General features: G+C 41.9%; 2 protein-coding genes across 14 annotated transcripts in view; one reads left to right on the top strand and one right to left on the bottom strand.

Annotated features, from left to right (window-relative positions):
- LOC135528137 (cold shock domain-containing protein E1-like) overlaps nt 1-17789 on the top strand; it is a 31496-nt gene extending 13707 nt beyond the window's left edge. The window contains exons 3-22 of one of the 12 annotated variants that reach the window (XM_064956993.1): nt 701-950; nt 4285-4480; nt 4894-5003; nt 5543-5572; nt 5762-5848; nt 5918-6036; nt 6188-6269; nt 9660-9788; nt 10077-10202; nt 10325-10564; nt 10810-10974; nt 11408-11578; nt 12857-12964; nt 13113-13288; nt 13407-13519; nt 13635-13754; nt 13885-14063; nt 14268-14431; nt 16080-16212; nt 16317-17789. In XM_064956993.1, coding sequence (XP_064813065.1) covers nt 825-950; nt 4285-4480; nt 4894-5003; nt 5543-5572; nt 5762-5848; nt 5918-6036; nt 6188-6269; nt 9660-9788; nt 10077-10202; nt 10325-10564; nt 10810-10974; nt 11408-11578; nt 12857-12964; nt 13113-13288; nt 13407-13519; nt 13635-13754; nt 13885-14063; nt 14268-14431; nt 16080-16212; nt 16317-16364 — 2622 coding nt within the window. In that variant the 5' untranslated portion in view covers nt 701-824 and the 3' untranslated portion in view covers nt 16365-17789. Of the gene's footprint in view, nt 1-700; nt 951-4284; nt 4481-4893; nt 5061-5542; nt 5573-5761; nt 5849-5917; nt 6037-6187; nt 6270-9659; nt 9789-10076; nt 10203-10324; nt 10565-10809; nt 10975-11407; nt 11579-12856; nt 12965-13112; nt 13289-13406; nt 13520-13634; nt 13755-13884; nt 14064-14267; nt 14432-16079; nt 16213-16316 lie in introns of all 12 variants that reach the window. The other 11 variants (XM_064957000.1, XM_064956999.1, XM_064956996.1 and 8 more) reach the window with 11 other exon arrangements.
- A 353-nt stretch (nt 17790-18142) lies between these two features.
- rassf11 (Ras association domain family member 11) lies at nt 18143-20829 on the bottom strand. Of its 2 annotated transcripts, XM_064957003.1 has the most exons (4): nt 20740-20817; nt 20371-20419; nt 20131-20240; nt 18143-20006 (listed from the first exon to the last, which is right to left on the bottom strand). In XM_064957003.1, the coding sequence occupies exons 3-4, from the start codon at nt 20231-20233 to the stop codon at nt 18616-18618; spliced, it is 1494 nt and encodes a 497-aa protein (XP_064813075.1). In that variant the 5' UTR covers nt 20234-20240; nt 20371-20419; nt 20740-20817; the 3' UTR covers nt 18143-18615. The 2 variants fall into 2 exon arrangements, with proteins under 2 accessions (XP_064813075.1, XP_064813074.1); XM_064957002.1 differs by lacking the exon at nt 20371-20419 and having other exon boundaries at nt 20740-20829.
- Between the last annotated feature and the right edge of the window lie 337 nt (nt 20830-21166).

The raw sequence follows: 21166 nt of genomic DNA, 5'->3' as shown, positions 1-21166 counted from the left end.
ATCCTCTATATGCCCAGCCATCTTGTCCTCCAAAGAAATTTACACAAACTGAAAAATATTCTTTACCCTGCATGAGGCTTTTACTTATCTACACATATCAAGGAATGATTTTGATAGGACTCAATTGATACATGCATTTGTGAACTGCTGGAATAGTGTATCAAATTACATTTGATATAATGTCTTTGGAATTAAATCTAAGAAGGGGAAAACATACGCTCCCAATTTCTACTCTGGTTCCCTGCTGGGCTGTCATAGGGCAGCAATGTAGATATTTATTTGACTATGAAAACAAATTACCCACTAAATGTCCCAGAAATCCTTCTTGACAAAACAATATGCTGCTCTTGTACATGTCCACTTGTGCTATAATTTTAACGAATATGGTATTATTCTGTAACTTGCTTTGGGTCACTCGGTAACAAGCCATATTAATTGCACCAACTCTCGCAGAGAGATTTAGCGCAGTTGTGAAGTAGTTCCCTTTTTTTTGTTGTAGCCATAGGCGTACTTCATTTTGGAAGTTGTTTTAGCAGGCTTTCCTCTGCCTCTTTATCCTACCCCTCTACCTGGTCCCATCTAGCCTTATGTTCCTTTGTCTCCTCACACCCACAGACCCTTTCCCATGATTGACACTTTGCTCACTGGCTGACCTTTTTGCCTCCTTTAAAACATTTTTTCCCCCTTTTCACCCTTGCAGACATCTACTGGGTGGTTTTAAAAAAAAAAAAGAGGAAAAATTACTAGAAAAGGCAAGGCTTTCAAGCAAACCAGTAATCAAGTACAACAAAGGGGTGGAGTTTGACTCAAGTTTATGGAAAAATATGGGCAGCCCCTGGAAAGGCTTTGTCGAGTTTACCTTGCCCGCGTCGCCGCCTGCCGCGTTCGTTAGCGCTGACCTGAGCAGCACCTCCCCCGTCGGACTCAGCCTGTCACCGTACGGCCGATCCGTAAGTTCCATCATCCTCACCACTTCCTCCCTCCGTCTTCTTCCCCCCATCGAACACCCATTCACCCACCTTGCCCTGCCTCTCTGCTCTGACTGGCTTAACCTTTCCATTCCTCTGGACTCCGAGACTAGCTTTTGCTCAGGTGCAGTGTAGCAAGTACAGGGTGGTCTAAAGGTTACTGGGAATTTGGGTTTGTTTCAAATTCTGTTTTACCTACCACAATTTATGTAAATGAGTCCGTAAATGCTTTGTGCCATGCCCCATGTCCCCTTAGATTAAAGGTGTGGGATATGGTTAGTGTTGTAATTGCCATTTTATGTAGACAATATAAACAAACTGTTTGATCAGTAACTTCTGTGTAGTGAAGACGGTACAGAAGACATTTGACGAGACTTGGGACAAAATCTGTTTGGCATTCTTCCTCAAGTAATACTAGACTGAAATTAAGCAAATTTATAACCAAGAGAGGTTAGTTTGTAAGACGTTGATTTGGAACTGCGTGGAAACAAGGTTGCTTAATCTGAAATCTTAGGTATCAAAACAGCAAATCAAAACATTGAGGCTGGATCACTAACTACTACTAAGTTCAACTCTGTTAGCATTGATGCTTTGCTAGGAAGGGTGTTTTTACCAACATTTTTGAGCTGTAGTTAGAATCAGTTCGATTATTTGTTACATTTTGTATTTTGTATTTTTTTTGTCTGGTTGTTTTGAAATTTAGTTAAACATAAATTCTTGAACAAAACCACATGTCCATGCAAGTCCTTTGTTTACTGGACAAAATGCTTCTGTTAAATCCATCTATGATTATCATGAAGCATCACTTTTGTGTCCCAATTGTCATCGCTTTTTGAGGGAACCACAGTGCGTTGTTTGGGTAAGTGGGTAAGCGCACCAGAGTTCGGGAAGATTACGCCAAACCCATTTGGTGTGAAAGCACCCTAAGGTGACGAGGCTGCTCTGGAACTGTTCATGTAACCAACTATTACCTTACTGTGTAGATGCACTTCTGTCTAACCAGTCATAAAAAATATTAATGCAAGTAGACCGCTGATTAGCCAGCTCAGCCAATGAGCCAACAAATAAAATCACAGTGAATTGCTTACTTACAAGCCCTTAACACATTTTTTCTTAACTGCATTGTAGGCTAAGTAAAAAAAATTGATAAGTAAATTCAAATAATTAAAGAGCAGCAGTAATAAAATAATGACGTTCTGAGGAAATGGCAAGCATCTTTTAAACTGTGTTTGAGATACACATTTGAGGATGTGTTTTTTTCGCCAAATAATACTTTGGCCACGAGTTTTGGATGAGTCAACAATATTATTTGGGCAGAATATTAACTTTTAAAAAGTGAGATTAACTGGACAGTTGCACTTTATTTCAGGCAATAATAATGATATAGCATTTCATGAGTTTCATTCCACTTCAGCAATTACAATGTTACATGACCTCCTTCCTCTACCTTTTTGTTCCATCTGTCCATTCCTTCAAATATACTGAATGGCAAGTGCTTTTGTATTCTTTTAGTTTGATGGGGATGCTAGGTCTCTGATAATTACTACATTTTTGTATGGGTTTCTCTTATGGAATTCTGATTCTCAGGGTCAGTATCAATCAGTGTTTTTATTTGCCTCTCACTTTTACAGTTAAGGAAAGCTTAAGAATATAACTTAGAACTAGAACACTGAGGTGTAATGGAATGAAATCTGAGCTCATGGTTAAAACCACAGCTCCAAGTATCTCTGAATTCCAAAAATCTTTTGACTCCCCTCCCCATCCAACCAGTGTGACCCAGCCCTGACCCCGCTGTCGGATATGGAGAGAGTGCACTCTGAACCCCCTTTGGCACGTAATACTGCCTCTGCCACCTCTGTGGCTATCCCCCGCTCGTTCTCGGTTTCCCACAAAAAACACAAGCGGACACCCCTGTATCGGAGATCAGTAAGTGGGCATGTTGTGTGGGCATCGCATCGGTTGCACCCACAGTGATGGACAGCCCTGTCTGCTCCTGTGGTCTCCTTTGGTGACGTTTGCTAACCGCACGGTTTGATTGTTTTGCAGTGGCTCTTGATGACTGATTCTTGCTGTGCTTTGAAGTCATTGTAGCATCCCAGTTCATCTTGACTTAATGTGCAAGTCAATGGAAGAAGGCAAAGGTTTCTATAACCAACTGATTTTGCACGTATAATGTTCCTAACTTTGTCAATTTAGGGGTGCTGGTGGATTCAGTTGTGATTGTAAAAAATGGAGTGAATAGAAGTACATGCTTCTCTTGAGCCAACTAGAAATGACTACCGTGTGGCCTTTATTTGTAGTGAATTAGGGTTGGATGGTATCCAGCTTTCCATACCTTCATACCGTGCCTGTGCCATCCTGGCATATATGGTGTTACCGCAAGGGGCTTTATAAAAATAAAAAAATCAAATGCCACTTCTGGTTACAAGTACTAAAGAATCCCCATAGAGAATGCTAACGAGAGCATTGCAAACATTTTGTACAGTTTCTGACCTAAATTATACAAGTAACTCAAACGTTACTACATTAGAAAACGAAATGCACAACTGCAGAGCATTTAGCACATTTTAGACAAGTTATAAGATATCTATCTGGTAAACATTTAGTTGTGAATTTCAATATGTAAGTGGATCACTTGGCGCATGCTGCACGACTATAGGCGCTGGTCCCTCGTCGTGGGCTTGTTAACAAACCCCTCGTGACTGGGGACAACCGTAAGATACATAATGTGACTGGTGAAAGGAAGAACGCAATGTTATTTTATCTCCTAACGTATTGCACAAGTGGACTGCAGGTATTTACTTAAAAGTAACTACAAATATTCAAATGTTTTATATAAAATTTAAAAAAGTTGAAACAGTATTGAAAACCATCCCACAGCTTTTTCCAAAAACTGGTATAGGGTATATACAGTATACCTCCCAAGCCTATAGTGAATAGTTTTCATGTCGATTCAGACCAATCTGGGGTTGGCCAAATGTGCTTCCCCGGGAATTCACAAGATAGGGAAAGTGTCAGGTAACACCAGAAAGCTCTTTGGGTTAGTCTCTCCAAACTTTGGTTCAACCACCTGTCGGGAAGCACATTTTGGGTAGGGATTGGTCTTTGTAGATGTGTGTTCACTAAATGCATGTTTGAGTAAAATAGGTCCATTCTGTGTGTGTGGGGGAGTTTAATTTGTCAATTAATTGTTTTATCATACATTTACACAATCCCACTCATAAACTCACATCCGCTCTCAATCTTAAGAGCTGTGTTTTGACTGACCTTTTTGATTTGTGCAATGAGTAACATTCTCTGTTCTTGTTCTGTTTAGATGAGTTTTGACCCTGGCATGCTCCACAATGGGCACACTGCGTTTGCCAATGGCACAGCGGTGGGCATCAGAGAGACTGGCGTGGTGGAGAAGCTGCTCACCTCCTACGGGTTCATCCAGTGCTCGGAGCGGCAGGCACGCCTCTTCTTTCACTGCTCCCAGTACAACGGCAACCTGCAGGAGCTCAAGATAGGAGGTGAGAGGCCAGGGCTTCGTCTCGTCATTTAGTAGTCTAGTCTCATCCACCAGCCTTCTACTAAACAACACAACTTTTAGGGGTGGTTTCCCCAGACACAGATTAAGCCTAATCCTGGACTAAAGCATTTAAATTAAATTCTCCTTTTGAGTTTGTTTTTTAGTAAAGGACTATGCTTAATCTGTGTTTGAGAAACTGCTCCTTTATGTTTATCTGGTCAGAAATATAAAAAAATCCCCCTAAGATATCCTGGGAGCTGAGTGGTGACAATTGATTTCTGCCTCAGTCTCTTCACAAGATACTGTGGGTAGCCTTTAAGTCGATGGAACTCCATGAATGTCCGGTCAGTATTTGGTGTGGCGCACACATTTTCTCAAAACCCGTTTTTCTTACATCTCTCTCTGCCTCTCCAGATGATGTGGAGTTTGAAGTGTCCTCAGACAGGCGCACTGGCAAGCCCATAGCAGTGAAGCTGCTTAAGATCAAACCAGAGGTGCTTCCAGAGGAGCGCATCTCGGGCCAGGTGGGGCCAGACTCGCACGCCTCTCCATTTACTGTGCTGCATGGTTATATTCATCCAGTTAAGGAACACCATTTTACTTTTGGTTCTGTTCTTGTCCGTGTCACCTCAATGTTGGTGTTTGTCAGTTGGGTTTATGTTCAAGCTCATTGTAAATCTTTGTTCATTAATAGTTTCATAGATGCGTACATTCTTTATACTAAACCTTTCTCCCCAAGGATTTGAATCTAATTCTAAATCCACATTTGTCTTTCCATTATTTATGTTATTGCTTGTATCTCCGTTTTTCTGAAACACTAGGAATACCATCTGTTTCCATGGAGATTTACAATGGGCTTAAACTTTCCTTGAAATACAATTTGTGTGGAGTTCAGGGGTGGAGGTGGGATTTGATGTTTAAACAAAATAGAAAATATAGAATTGTACATAGCATAAATCTTTATCCAGAAAGTCATTCAATCAAATAAGCTTGATTGGATGTAATATTTTGATATCCATTGAAGTCTTTTCTATTTGCCTTCTTTTCAATTTGGCTTCTCAAGCATTTCACATCTCATGCAGTAGTATCTACAGTACGTAGCCCTTTGCTTTCTTGATATACTTTTGAAAATCAACCAGTTTGTCTTTTCACTTACCTGATTATTTTAATGTATGCAATCTAATTAATTACAATGATTGTAGTTAGGTAATCGTGTTTGCTTGACTCACCCAAATGCCATTCTTAACCATCTCCTCCCCATGTGGTTCTTTCTGTCCGTTAGGTCGTCTCAGCGATTCCTACTCACCTGGATGGCAAGTCTGCTCCAGGGCAGGTGCCCACTGGCAGTGTGTGCTACGAGAGAAATGGGGTAAGACAGTCAAATGGCCTAAAGAAGGAGACTTGTCATGTCAAGGCTGGTAGTCAATGTAATGTAAAGTATGGATTCCTTCCCACGCAGGAGGTGTTTTACTTGACCTACACCCCAGACGACATAGAGGGCAACATGCACCTGGACACGGGAGACAAAGTCAGCTTCTACATGGAAACCAACAAGCAGTACGTTGTTTTTCTTTAAGTGTCTTATTGTTTCCCAAACAAATTATCTTGAGTTTCACAATTTTTACAATGTTTGATTGCACAATACCTTAGCCCTTTTGCACAATACCTTAGCCCTTTCCTCATGCCTATCATCTTATGTGTGTTTCAGCACCGGTGCAGTCAGTGCACACAACATTGTCCTGGTTAAGAAGAAGCAGATGAGGTGCCAGGGGGTTGTCTGTGCCACCAAGGTAAAGCCACACTACACTGTTGTGGATCCCTGGCTGGACATTGGCTAGTCTACCAGTGGCGGTTCTAGACCATTTCAACTGGGAGGGCCAAGCTGGGGCCAGTTGTACTGTTAGAGAGGCCAGTTACATTAGACGGTATTGTTGTCATATCGTTTTCTTCACTGCATTGCAGGCATTAGCAGGCAAAAGACCATGTTCATATTCATTCAACAATTTATTTGCATCTCCATTATAATTTTCATTTGCATTACATATTCAGTATCAGGTTTTTGTGTTTTTTTGCAAAAAAGATCAGCAAATTAATCTAGACTCAAGGCCTTTGCCCTCCTTGACTCAATACACCTAAATTGCTTAATCTGACATTGTGGACCTGAAGTTTTCACCAGCTTTAATCCAGAAAAACTCTGTTCACGAGAAGCAGTACTAACAGGGTTTGAAACAGCTATCTTGCACAGTTTAAAGACTTCAAAGAAAACTTCTTTATAAGGCTCAATGAATAATGCCAGCTCTACTACACTGGAGGGTCTCTGCATGCCACTCTGTATTTTCCTTTCTAAAATTCTTCTGAACTGATGTAGTTCATGCCCCAAGTCCTCAATATTTGATTCATACATTCTAGCAAATGGAAACGGGGACTTCTCTTTGAGAAACACATCACTTGTAGGGTTTGGATGTCATTCATTATGTCACAGTTTTTGATAGGAAACCTTCTGTTAAGCTCATTGAGCATATGATCTAAAACGGGGTAGAAAAGGGTTGTACGAAAACTGCCCTTGTTCTGAATCTGACCTCTGACCCACTGTACTGAGTACACAGTCTCCATTAAATTGAGCTTAGCTTTTTTGGTTGTTTTGCAGGGGGTGTATTGCAATATCACATTGCTCAGCTGTGTTCAACACTTAATTCCATAGGTCATCAAAAAATGACTCATTCCTGTAGTCATTCAAAGTTTGAACTAAGGCTTCAACTAAATCAACAGCCTTTGAAAGGTCAAGTGATGAAGACTGTAGCATATCTGATATAAATTTTGCTTCTCCAAACACTTTATGCAGTGTAACAAGGCACATAATGAATTGTAAATCTATCTGTGCAAGCAGACCTCGTGCCTCAACAGATCTGTCAACATTGTGTTCTTGGACTATGTCTTGATGGTCTCGCTTAATGGCAGGTAATCTATCAATAATAGTATGTAAAGCCATATATCGAGATGCCCAGCGAGTGTCACTTCGTCTCTGAAGCTCTGTAGGTGCACCTGGGTACATCTCTTTTTGTATGCTAAGCCATTTTTGATGCACATATGATCCGGATGTGAAGACGTAAAGTCTTTCTAGTAAGGAGAAGAACTGTCCGACCTCAGGGACAGCTTTGACTGTATCCACTAAAACTAAGTTTAGACGGTGTGCACTGCAGTGGATGTTTAAGGCTTTGCTTGTTCTTTAATGCGTGCCTGGACGCCTGAATGCGTGCCACTCATAAAGGAAGCACCGTCATATGCTTGGCCTACTAGGTTGTTTTTGTATTCAAGACCATGACTTTCTAATATGTGTATGATTTTGTCAGTAATCCCTGCTGCATCTAGTCGATCAGCCCATTCAAAGTGGAGAAAGCTCCCATGGACAGCTCCTCTGAAATAGTACCTGAGTACTAGAGATATCTGCTCCTTTTTTTAACATCTTTTGTTTCATCTGCCATTATGCTGAAGACCTCACGGTCTTTCACTTCTATAATTTTTGTTCGAACCATGTCTGCCAAACAACTCAGAACCTCATTCTGAATCTCTTTGCTTGTATATTTTGCATTATGAATGGAAGTCAACCTTTTGTTCACAGTTGTGTCATGCTTAGCTATTGTTTCTAGGATTGCCATGGAGTTCCCTTTATTATCTAACTCTGCAGACTCATCGTGTCCTCTTTGCAATGTTTTTGTGTGGCTGTAAGTAATAGTACTTCTCCTACTGTTTTAGTCCCTATTTTCTTGAAGCTGTTTGTTGTGTTCCTTGTTTAGGGCATTTACCAGTGTTGCATTACTTTTTACAGCTTTCTGATAGTCTCTCCATATAATCATTGCTTGTTTGTGCTGCTCAGACCTCATGAATTGCAAATCCCCCCTCTTTGTAAGTTGCCTTCTTCCAGTTGTTAAAACCCAATTGTGAATCAAATACAGTCTCTGAGACTTTGGGAGGGCTAAAATGCCTGCAGGCGTAACCAAACAGTCTGATTTTTTTTTTTATATTTTTTTTTATTCAAGCCAGGGGTGGATATGGTGCCAGGTCGCCTTGAAGCTCCTCCTCCCGTCCCCATCAGAGTTCTTAGGTATATGTTCATCATTGGCTGCGCCAGTGGTTCCTCCTGGGATTTGCTGATATCTGCCAAAGAAAAATATATATAATTAAAAATATGTATTTGGGTAATTTTAGATATACCATTGCCATCAGGAAACTTCTGATATCTATATCACAAGCCCAATAGCATGTTGAATAAGAATTAATTTCAATCACAAACCGACTCATTTCTATACACCCATATAAACTGACTAATTGCACTGCTTTACAAGTAACCACTGATTTATTCAACATCACAAACCTGATGGTCCACTGCTTGTGGAAGCACGAGGCTCCTCTGTTGGTGTCTCACTCTTAGCCTATACCTCAGCCTCAGTCTCTCCATCTGTCTCACTTTCCTGCTCTATGCCTTCACTCTCAGTCTCTCTCCAATGGATAAGTCTTCCTGCTCTCTCTCTGCAGGCTCTCTGCTCTCTCCACACCTGAACCATCTGTCTCACTGTCGGCCTTGTATTTTCTTTGGAAGAAGGACATGATGTCCTTTCTCTTCATTTTGGTGAAAACTAAAGAGCAAAAGCAATGGGGACCATGCTTATTAATTCATTTACTTAAAATAACTGACTTGCTAGGTAACTACCCTTTAATGTCTAACCGTTTTACGTTGCAATGCATTTACGGAGTGTGGTTTAAGTAAAAACACTCAGCACCATGACTTTGTTGATCATATATTTGATCCTTTTTCATACTGCCACAAAGTAACATTTAATGCATTTAATACAAATACATCATATTAACAATTTTACACACCTCTATATTTCCTTTGTGCTTGAACTATAATATTAGTGCGGAATTTCTTACAACTTCTGAGTAGAAAAAAACTTGCAGATGCATGTGGTACGATACTGTTGTGTTCCGCCTAAAGCTGTCCCTCTAGAAAATGTGTGGGTTAAATTAGTGTTCCGCGTTGCCACTAATACCGGATGTAAAAGAAGAACGATAGCAAAAATGTTATGTAAAAATGATTTCATACCCCCCCCCCCCCCAGAACCGCTAGTGTAGTCTACATGCCTGCTCATATTCTATAAATCCCCTTGTGTTGTGTCTGGCAGGAGGCCTTTGGGTTCATTGAGAGGGCTGATGTGGTGAAGGAGATCTTCTTCCACTACAGCGAGTTCAAGGGCGACCTGGAGGCCCTGCAGGCCGGCGACGATGTGGAGTTCACCATCAAAGAGAGAAACGTAGGTAGCATAACATGGAACCGTTCTGGCAAAGTATAGAATATTAGGCCAGTATTGGATCATTGGAATCAAGTTGTTGTTCTTGGGGACTTGTCAAAGCAGGCTTAGGTTTAATGGCAGTCAATATGTCTCAATAGGAAAAGCCATTCAACAGAAATGATTCCTGCTCATGTATATGTTCTCTACACATATTGATGCCATAAGCCTGTAAAGATGCAAAATGATATCCTAATAGAGGAGGGAAAGCAACATTGAAGGAACTAATGCATCTTGTTTTCTCTCATTTAGGGGAAGGAGGTGGCTACTGACGTGAGGCTGCTCGCCCAGGGGACAGTCATATTTGAGGACATCAGCATCGAGCAGTTTGAAGGCACTGTTATCAAGGTCATCCCTAAAGTTCCAACCAAGAACCAGGTCAGAAACTTAAACCATGCCTCTATGCTCATAAGTAACCTGAGTGTTTGGTATTTACTGAATCATATAGATTATTTTGATGAAAATTATAAATCTTTTAAAATTGTTCCTCCCCATTTCAGAATGATCCACTACCAGGCCGCATCTGTGCCAGGATCAGTTACACAGACAAGGAGCTCCTGTTTGGTGAGAAGGACACCAAGTCCAAGGTGACCCTGCTAGAAGGCGACCATGTGCAGTTCAACATTTCCACGGACCGTCGGGACAAGCTGGAGCGGGCCACTAACATCGACATCCTGCCTGATACCTTCCACTTCACCAAGGAGTCCCGTGAGATGGTAAGGACCCTGAGGAGATCCATGGTACGCCCTCTAGTTCATTTGAGGAAGCTTGTTTGTGGGGTTTTAATTGAATATGGCAACATAGTTAAATTATCTGATGTTAGTCCATATTCCATACTGATGTGTAAATCTTACAAAATGCATGAGCAGAAACCTGGATTGGAACTTATCAAAATTGTATCTGCAGTGCACTGTCCTTTAAATGTTATAGAGTCTACAGCATCTCTGCTGTGGTAACGGCTCTCCCTCTCCTCTCTGTCCTATAGGGTGTGATCGCTGCCATGCGCGACGGCTTTGGCTTCATCAAGTGTGTGGACCGGGATGCCAGGATGTTCTTTCACTTTAGCGAGGTCCTGGAGGAAAGCCAGCTGCACATCTCTGACGAAGTCGAGTTCACCGTTGTGCCCGTGAGTCCAGGGAAAAAGTCCATGGTCCGTTTTTCAACATAAAAATGCTGTCTTTTAATTCCTTTACTCTCGCCTGCCCTCTTTCTGTCCTGTCATCTTCAGGGGTTGTGTTAGCGTTCCGAAATGTACATTTTCTAAATGGAGACCATACAAAAAATCAGCAAGATATTTCTTCTTTGCGTTTTATCTTTTTTGTTGTGAAAAACACAGAATTCTGCTCTTCCAAGGGTGTTTCTTTAGTAGGGAACTCTTGCTTTAGGAATGAACATGCAGTCAATTGTTTTAAATATTAAGAATTCTCACTCTTTGAACCCATTCAAATTTCCTAGGCACATTGTTCAAAATATATTTTGGTCTTTGGCTACCTCCACAATATAATCCAGACAATCTCAATGAGTTTTATCGAACACCATCACTAATTAAAAGGGGTGTTTTCTCCCCCCACTCTCCTGTGCAGGACATGCTGTCTGCCCAGAGGAACCACGCAGTGCGCATCAAGAAGCTGCCTAAAGGCACAGTGTCCTTCCATACCCAGTCTGAGCAGCGCTTTGTGGGCGTGGTGGAGAAGGAGGCCACGGCAGCCATCACCAACAACAAGAGCGCAAGCCCCAGCAAGGCCAAAGAGAAGGTACGAGAGCACCCAGGGCAGCACTAGAAAGCCCACAGCAACATTGTCAACGTTTGTCCCTTTTTTGTTTTGTCTTTATTCCCTGCCTGATTTTTTTTCTTTTACATTTATTTCCCCGTTTCCCTCGCCTCCTAGTCTGATCAGTATTGAAATTGAAAACCTCTCCGAGACGACACACACACACACACACTTCCCATTGTGTTTGCACATTTTTCAGACCACCGATTTTTGATGACCCCTCTTTTAGTTCTAATTCTCCTCTTTGCTTTCTCCTTTCACCCTTTCCCCCTCATGCTACTTCTCTCCATTAGAAAAAAGACAAGGTAGGCGTTCGGTCTTTGCATGATGCCATCACCCTGATCAATGCTTTATTTATGCCAATACGCCCGTTCTATTGAATTGTTTTCCTACGGGGTTGACGCAAACTGCGGCACAGTACTAACCACTAGTTTTGGATAAGTCTCCTCAAATTGGCTAGATCTAACATTGATTTGCCAGAGTTTTTACATGGCTACCGCGAGAAGCTCCCCTAGATACCTTAAATTCACAATGATTTGTTTTTTACTCGCTCTTTTTCATATTTCGGCAGACATGCATAGTTGACACGTACGCTCAAATAGGTAGTTTGAATGTGTATATTTATCTTATTTCTCAAGGATAAAGTAGTAGAAAAGGTTGGTGGTGTGGTCTATGTCCTGCTAAATGTGCTCCTCACCCAAGAGTTGACGGCATGGTTTCAGTCCACTAATTAAACTTTAAATCAATTCCTCTGTAAAAACACTTCACTTTTGAAGTCATGCTATTTGTTTTACTAGTTCCTAAGTAGATGTACAAAGGTGTTGATTTCACACAGTTAAGGCTAATGCTAACCAAATACTACCAGGGGTGCTTTGGAATGTGTGCCAGTCATCTGCACAATTAGCTTTTTAAGGACTTGCTACTGCCGTTCTTCTGATATACTCCAAAGCTTATATCAAAGATGCATTCCTCCCTTCCTCTGAAGTAATCACTGATCTGCACCGGCTTGGATGAATTATTATTATTTATTTGTTTTCCCCTACCCATGTACTTTCACCTATCCAGCCTGTTCAGATCAGTAATTTAAAAAAATGCCAGGAATGGTGCCTTTTCCTCTCTGGAAGTATTTTAACATTTCCCAATGCTCAGAACCACAGTAAGGTGCTACAGTTCAATGCCTGAGTTCTGGAGAGAAGAGCATTAGCCAACCTTTGACTGGAACTGCCAGTCTAATCAGTTTGCTGGTTTGTCTTCCTGTAGGAAGCAGAAGAGGGAGTGATTTCTTATGAGGACTGTGGAGTGAAGCTGACTGTGTCGTACCATGTCAAAGATCTGGAGGGAGCTGCCCAGCCACAGGCAGGAGACAAGGTACTGAAAACCAGTTTACAAGTTAAACCAGTAAAACAAATCAACACTGGCTCAAATGTGCTTTGTCGAAATGGCAACGTACCAACCCCAAAAATACATCCTGCAGTTGGTTGTTTCTATTTGGTGTAAATCCAACCTTATCTTCAAGGTGGAGTTTTCCATCAATGAGGTAAAGAGGACGGGCCAGCAGAGCGCGGTCACCATTAAGATCCTCAACCGCACAGTCAACACCAAAAGGCTGCTGGGATACATCGCCACGCTGAAAGACAACTTTGGGTTCATTGAGACGGCCAATCACGATCAGGAGATCTTCTTTCACTACAGGTACAACTATTCAACACAGGCAAGCTACAGTGTAAAATATGTTAGTTGTTGGCACATTAGATGTGTCCAAAAGGGGAGGTCCCACATTTTTCATACTGCCTGTATCTCTCTGTACCAGTGAGCTGTGTGGAGACATGGAGAACCTGGAGCTGGGTGACACTGTGGAATACACCCTGTCCAAGGGCAAAGGAAACAAAGTCAGTGCTGAGAAGGTTATGAAGATGGCAGCAGGTAGGCAAGACAATGCTCTAGTCATTTGTTTGATTTTGCGCTACAGTACGCTCTATAGTGAAGCATTTCTATATTAGTCATCAGTGTCTATGCTAATGGTGTGCTGTTATTGCAGTGAATAGTGTGGGGCAGGATGTTGGTGAGGCGGTGATGCTGGGGAAGGTGGTGCGCCCTCTGCGTAGTGTGGACCCGTCGCAGACAGAGTACCAGGGGCTCATCGAGCACTCCGATGAAGGCGAGTCCCCACTGGCAGTGGAGGGTTATGTCCATCAATTCAATGTTTTTACTCCTGCACATACTCTACAATAACCAAATGGCTAAAATGACCATTCCTCTTCTCCCACCTTGTCCCTCTAACCATTCAGAGGGCATGAAGGGCCAGAATTACTCATTTGGCATCATGGGCATGACAAACAAGGCAGACTGTCTGCAGAAAGGAGAGCTGGTGAAGTTCCAGCTGTGCACAGTGGCCCAGACAGGACAGAAAATGGCCTGCAACGTTGTCCCCCAACGCAAAGCCTTAGTGGAGTGCGTCAAGGACCAGGTATCTGATCATGATTGTTGAAACGGGTGCAAGCACACATGATTTAATTGCCTTTCAAAATAATACTTTATAGATGTATTTTTCAAGTTTGCTAAGGAAATCTAATATGAAGAAATAAGGAATAAGGAATTTTTGGACTTTCTTGGTGTGGCTACCCATGTTGAGTGCTATGCCTATTTAGTCTGTAATGTCTTGTCTCCCCAGTTTGGTTTCATCACATATGAAGTTGGTGAGAGTAAGAAGCTGTTTTTCCATGTCAAAGAGGTGCAGGATGGCTTGGAGCTCCAGACTGGGGATGAGGTGGAGTTCTCAGTCATTCTCAACCAACGCACAGGGAAATGTAGTGCCTGCAATGTGCGCAGAGTCAGGTAAAGACTGCAGGGGGGGGTGTACAAGTACCAATGAAGTGGGTTAAACATTTTTGATTAAATCGTGTGTGTGTGTGTCCCCTCAATCTACACACAATACCCGATAATGACAAAGCAAAAACAGGGTTTTAGAAATTTTAGCAAATGTATAAAAAACTGAAATCGCATAAGTATTCAGACCCTTTACTCTCTACTTTGTTGAAGCACCTTTGACAGAGATTACAGCCTTGAATCGTCTTGTGTATGACGTTACAAGCTTGGCAGACCTGTATTTGGGGAGTTTCTCCCATTTATTCTTTGCAGATCCTCTCAAGCGCTGTCAGGTTGTATGGGGAGTGTTGCTGCACAGATATTTTCAGGTCTCTCCAGAGATGTTCTGGCTGGGACATTCAGAGACTTGTCCCGAAGCCTTTTCTGCGTTGTCTTGGCTGTGTGCTTAGGGTCATTATTCTGTTGGAAGGTGAACCTTCGCCCCAATCTGAGGTCCTGAGCTGGTTTTCATCAAGGATCTCTCCATGCTTTGCTCCGTTCATCTTTGCCTCGATCCTGACTAGTCTCCCAGTACTTGCTGCTGAAAAACATCCCCACAGAATGATGCGGCCACCACATGCTTCACTGTAGGGATGGTGCCAGGTTTCCTCCAGACATGACGCTTGGCACTCAGACCAAAGAGTTCAATCTTGGTTTCATCAGAACAGAAAATCTTGTTTCTCATGTTCTGACAGTCTTTAGGTGCCTTCTTGCAAACTCCAAGAGTGTTGTCATGTGTCTTTTACTGAGGAGTGGCTTCCATCTGGCCACTACCATAAAGGCCTGATTGGTGGAGTACTGCAGAGATCGTTGTTCTTCTGGAAGGTTCTCCCATCTCCACAGAGGAACTCTAGAGCTTTGTCAGTGACCGTCGGGTTCTTGGTTACCCCCCTTACCAAGGCCCTTCTCCCCCGATTGCTTGACCTGGCAGCCTGCTAGGAAGAGTCTTGGTGGTACCTAACTTCTTCCATTTAAGCATAATGGAGGCCACTGTTCTTGGAGACCTTCAGTGTTGCAGAAATGTTTTGGTACCCTTCCCCAGATCTGTGCCTCGACACAATCCTGTCTCAGAGCTCTACGGACAATTTCTTCGACCTCATGGCTTAGTTTTTGCTCTGACTTACACTGTCAACTGTGGGACCTTATATAGACAGCTGTGTGCCTTTCCAAATAATTTCCAAACAATTACATTTACCACAGGTGGACTCCAATCAAGTTGTAGAAACAGCTCAAGGATCATCAATGGAAACAGGATGCACCTGAGCTCAATTTTGAGTCTCATAGCAAAGTGTCTGAATACTTATGTAAAATAAGATATTTCTGTTTTTTATTTTTTAAATAAATTTGCAAACATTTCTAAAAACCTGTTTTTGCTTTGTCATTATGGGGTATTGTGTGTATACTTGGGGGGGGGGACTACTTAATCAATTTTAGAATAAGGCTTGTAAGGTAAGTATGGAAAAAGTCAAGTTGTCTTAATACTTTTCGATGGCACTGTATAAATAAGTTAAATTTAACCTCTTGCCACCAGATTTACTAGTCATGTCTCATTTATGACCCAGTTATCCTAGAGGGTATAGTGTTGGTTAAAAGCCATCTTGTTTCTCTACCCCCACAGTGAAGGGCCTAAACCGGTGGCAACCCCCCGTCCCGATCGTTTGGTCAACCGGCTCAAGAGCATCACACTGGATGACTCTAGCGCCCCCCGCCTAGTCATTGTGAGACAGCCCCGTGGCCCTGACAACTCAAAGGTACACACATTTGGTAGCAAAATGCTGTATAATAGGTTCTGATTTATATTTAAGGTGTGTTAAGTGTGTTGCTTATAATGACCGGTCTTTGTTTTGTACCTAAGGGCTTCAACGTGGAGCGGAAGACTCGTCAACCGGGTGTAATTGACTGAACAGTATATACCCCGTCTGGAATAGGTGGGGCCAGATTTAGAAATGCAATCCCAGAATGGAGGACAACAATGGAAAGGGAATGTTGCTGTCTTGCAGAAACATGCTCTTACACACATACATACTCTTGACAGGCACACAGAAATAAGCATGTGTAACACCTCTCCCTGTTCCATCACCTGCAATGGAACCCTCTCATTCCATTTGTTCCCTGCCACCCACATATGTACTTGATACGGTTTCATACTGCAGTATACATTGCAGGTTTCTCTTCTGAGTGTGTGTGTGATTGTTGTGCATAAGGTGTTTTAGAAATGGTAGAAGTTACAGAGGATTTGTTTTAACGGGTTTCTGCTCCCCTTAAAATCAGAGTGCTGGTTGTGTGGCATTGTCTTGTCCTCATCTTTGCTGAATCTGCTTAAATGTCTGGAATTCTGCACCTGCAACCTGTTGTGTATGTGGATATGTGTGAGTGTGGGCATGTATTAAAGCTCACCTGCTTCTTCCATTTGCTCTCCCTCATTTAAGGAAACGAAATGATTCTCATTTGCCAATGGTTTCCACTATGCTTTCCTACAAAATGCATAAAGCAAAGTTCCCTTCATAAGGAGGATCCTGTTTTTCATATGTGTGGGCTAAAACACGGAGGCTATTTCTCTGCTCGGTTTTTTGAGCAGTTTTGAAACACTTTATCCAAGAGCTGGAGTGAAAGCATGGTGTGGTGTGATGTATGTGAATGTTTAAGTGACTGATTAGAATTTACTTTGACAAATCTGGAGCATTTCAATACCTTTTCAGTATTCACACGCTCCATAAGCAATTTCCCCAGGTGCAGAATTCCTAATGGCATCTTATATCCAGCAGTTATTTTATACAATGTATTCTCTCTTTTTTTTGCACACATTTCTTTTTTTGTTCCATTGAATCTCTATCTGCTAATTAATAAAATGAAGTAAAAATAAGGTGCCTAAAAACTACAAAGAAAACAAAAAAATTAGATGTATCCTCTGACCCCAGCCAACCGCCAAAATATTAAGAACAATCTTGGGATGGCTTTTTTTTCTAGTAGAAATAATACTGGTCTGCATCCCAAAAACCTGTGGGTGGAAATATACTGTATGTAATGTGTGCTTTTTTTCTTAGTGAAAGATTAAAACATCACAATATAACAAAAATACATTTTACTTAAGTAAAAGAGGGGGGAAAGTTAAAGTATTAGAGTTAATCTTAAGGATCAGGATATCTATTATTGTGCTTTAGTGGCATTGGTGGGTGATCTGTTGTGCCTGAATGCACATATGGGAGTTAGTCTAAATGAATTTAAACTGGCGATCACTGGGTTCCTCCTGAACTGCATAGAGGCTCTCCTACGTACTTTTGTTAATGGTCTTGAATGAAACAATTGAATTAAAGTTTTATGAAAAGTACATATGGCGTTTGTCTTTATTTAAAAGAAAATCTAGGCAGTTGAATCTTTTATTTCTTAATATATAGTTTGTAGGATGTATTTTACTCAATGGCAGTAAGATACGTATTTAAAATGTTTTCTTTGTATAGGCTTAAAAATATCATTTGACAGTGCAGGATATCATTTGACAGGGCGGCAGGGTAGCCTAGTGGTTAGAGCGTTGGACTAGTAACCGAAAGGTTGCAAGTTCAAATCCCCGAGCTGACAAGGTACAAATCTGTCATTCTTCCCCTGAACAGGCAGTTAACCCACTGTTCCTGGGCTGTCATTGAAAATAAGAATTTGTTCTTAACTGACTTGCCTAATAAAATAAAGGTAAAATTATTTAAAAAAGGAAATGCTGTCCTGACCTCTTTTCAAACCAAGGTGCCTGAACAGTGGAACAAAATTTAAGATTTAAAAGATATTAAGAAACTCTTGGTAGGACAAATATTTAGCCTTTTTATTTTTACAGCAACAGAACAGTCAGTACAGAAATGTGAAACTGCAAACAAATCATGTATTTATTATGGATCCCTATGGCAGCAGCTACTCCTGGGGTCCAGCAAAACCAAGGCAGTTTATACCATTTTAAAAACATTACATTACATTCACATATTTCACAACACACTGTGTGCCCTCAGGCCCCTACTCCACCATTAACACATCGACAGTACAAAACCCATGTGTACGTGTGTGTATGCATGTCTGTGCCTATGTTTGTTGCCTCACAGTCCTCGCTGAACGCTAAGGCTTTATTATGTTTGGTTTTTACAGATAAGTTTTTGTTTTTCCTCAACCTCTTTTCAAACTCTGGTGCTGCCCAGATGTATCATTATTTCAGAGATATGCACAACCCTTGGTTGTGTTTCTGGATTTGGACTCTGAGCTTCAGACCAGCATGTCCACCAGTCCCTAAGCTGACTTGGCCCTGAGGGCCGCAATTCCTTGATCTGGTTTGGAAGATCTACAGCATGAGGATGACTGGAGTCCACTCTGGGCGCAAACTTCCTGTCAGTATTTACCACACTGACTGTAAGAGATCTTGATTGATTCAGGGCCTCATTCAGCCTTGTCCACCCTGCAGCAGCAGGAGATGTGGCATCTTGGCTTGGAACGTTCACTTGCTCCTCTTGAACAGTTCTCCTGTCCCTTGAAGAATCAAGACCTTGCATTTTGCGTTTGTACTCTTCTAACTTGGCCTTACACTCCACAGCTTTCACCTTCATCTCCAGGAATTGTTCCTGCAAGTCTTTCTCATATCCCTCCTCGGCCTTCAGCTCATTTTTCCAAAATTCCAGGTGCTCTGCCTCCTCCACTATTTTTTGCTGGGCCTCTTGGTCAGCTTGCCTGGCCTTTCGTTGCTCCTCCAGCTCATGAATTTGGCTATCCGTGCAGGTTATTTGGACCTGCAGCTCTTTCAGACTAGCCTGTTGGATAGCAACTAGTGCTCTTAACTTCCTTTTCTCATCAACCATCTTAAGGGCACTGGTTGGATTCTGCTGGCCCTCAGCTTTTATCTTTGCCATGCTAACCTCTGGGTGTTTCTTAACATGTTGGATATCATTACCTTCATCAGAATTGAAAAGGTTACTTTTCTCTCTGTCCCTCCCCTGGTCTCCCATGCAGCAGGAGATTCGCTGGTGCTCAGTGGACTTAGCACTCTTTTCTCTAAATTTGCTCTGCAAAACCCCAGGAGTGGAGGGATCCTTGGCAACAGTGACCGTAACGTTCAGGGAACAACCATCCCTTTTAACCGTGTCCATCCTGCTACCCTTTTCGTGGCCTGATTGGTTTACTGTGCCCCTTCCTATGCTCTCCAGCCATCCCCAAGCCTCCTCCATCAGGGTCAGGGACTTTCTTTTGGGCTTTTTTGGTTCTTCCGGTCGCTGCTCGGCTTGTTGCCGCAGGCACGATAAGGGAGGTAGGCTTTGACGGTGTAAACTAAGCCCACCGCTAACCCTTTGTACCTGGCCCCCAGCATCTGCTCTCCTAAGCTGAGGGCCAGCCTCGTATCTGCCGCCTTTCCCTCTGCTAGGCCCTTCCCAGAGGGATGGCCCATTGTGCAGCAGGGTGAGCTGGATCTCTCTGGCCTGCTGGCCGTACTTCTCAAGAGACTCCAGAAGCCGTTCATTAGGCGTCATATTTCGCTCAAACTCTTTGAATTTCTCCTGAAGTGTGTAGCGCCCAGGACGACCTAAGCAGAGGAAGATAATTAGGATGAATTTATTACCTGAAAAGATTGATTTGTATGAGAAATCAAGTAAAGTATACAGTGAAATGAGACCCCAAAATGTAAATGCCGCCAGATGTGTACTCACCAAGGGATTGAGCCAAAGCTATGACTACTTCCTGGCATGTGGTTTTCTCAGTAACTCCACAGACAACACGTGGGACTCCCTCCACTGATACCTTAACCTCCATTCTTATTCTGTATTCAGAAAATTAAGGGATGAGAACAAAATGAAGCGTTACTGTAGGTGCTGATATCTCTAGGTTCAGAGCCTCCATTACTGTACAAACAGGGGAAGTGGTGGAGACAGACTAATGACCCTCATTACCATTCTCTGTAAATAGGTTGTCTGCTCACTGTCTTGGCCAGCTTTGTGTCTTGAGGGCAGTCAAAATGACATATTTGTAAGTTTAATGCAATCATCGAGTTGGAATTTACAGTATTTTCAAATAATGCTTAATGATACTCAAGGATGTAAACAAACAATTCATATATTGAGGGTAAAACTTAATAGTTGTATAAAATGTTATCAAAGGCATTAATGAACAAAGCATCCAGTTGCCAGCAAAATTCACCTATTTGGCGTCAAAAGTAGATGGTTCGAAGTTGGACATTTTCTCAAGATAATTGTAATAATCCGTTGGTTCCGATGCCAGAATATCACATGCATAGACTGTGAATAAAGTTCGCTACCTACCTCTTAGATCCGATGCTGGGAGCCGTCCACTATACTGAAGGCACAATGCTCTGAAAGGGATGGAAATGGTCTTGTGAGGAGCACCGTGGAGTGAGTAAGGCCAATTTGAATTCCCTTGGGTAACTACTACTGCAGGGAAGTTTATTATCCCACTCCTCTCAAAAAAAGATTGAGGGCTGATCTGTGTGAAAATTGCACAGATTAGACCTGGAAAGTTTATCTGTAGGTTTGTTATATTTATGCTTAAAATGGCATAATACTTGAATACAATGGATAAATTGACAACTTTGTATGCATTGTGTTATTTATTTTCAAAATGGCATTGTTGCGTCAAGAAAAATAAATAGTCTAATTTGGGTATAAATTAAAATCCAAGTTGACATAAACTCTTAGCTACTTAGTTTGTTCGAGCTAACCAAATACTATC

Source organism: Oncorhynchus masou, chromosome 33 (assembly GCF_036934945.1).
Source record: "Oncorhynchus masou masou isolate Uvic2021 chromosome 33, UVic_Omas_1.1, whole genome shotgun sequence".
NCBI classification, from domain to species: Eukaryota; Metazoa; Chordata; class Actinopteri; order Salmoniformes; family Salmonidae; genus Oncorhynchus; species Oncorhynchus masou.
The sequence above is the reverse complement of the archived record's forward strand: the minus strand, read 5'-3'. Positions and strand labels throughout refer to the sequence as shown.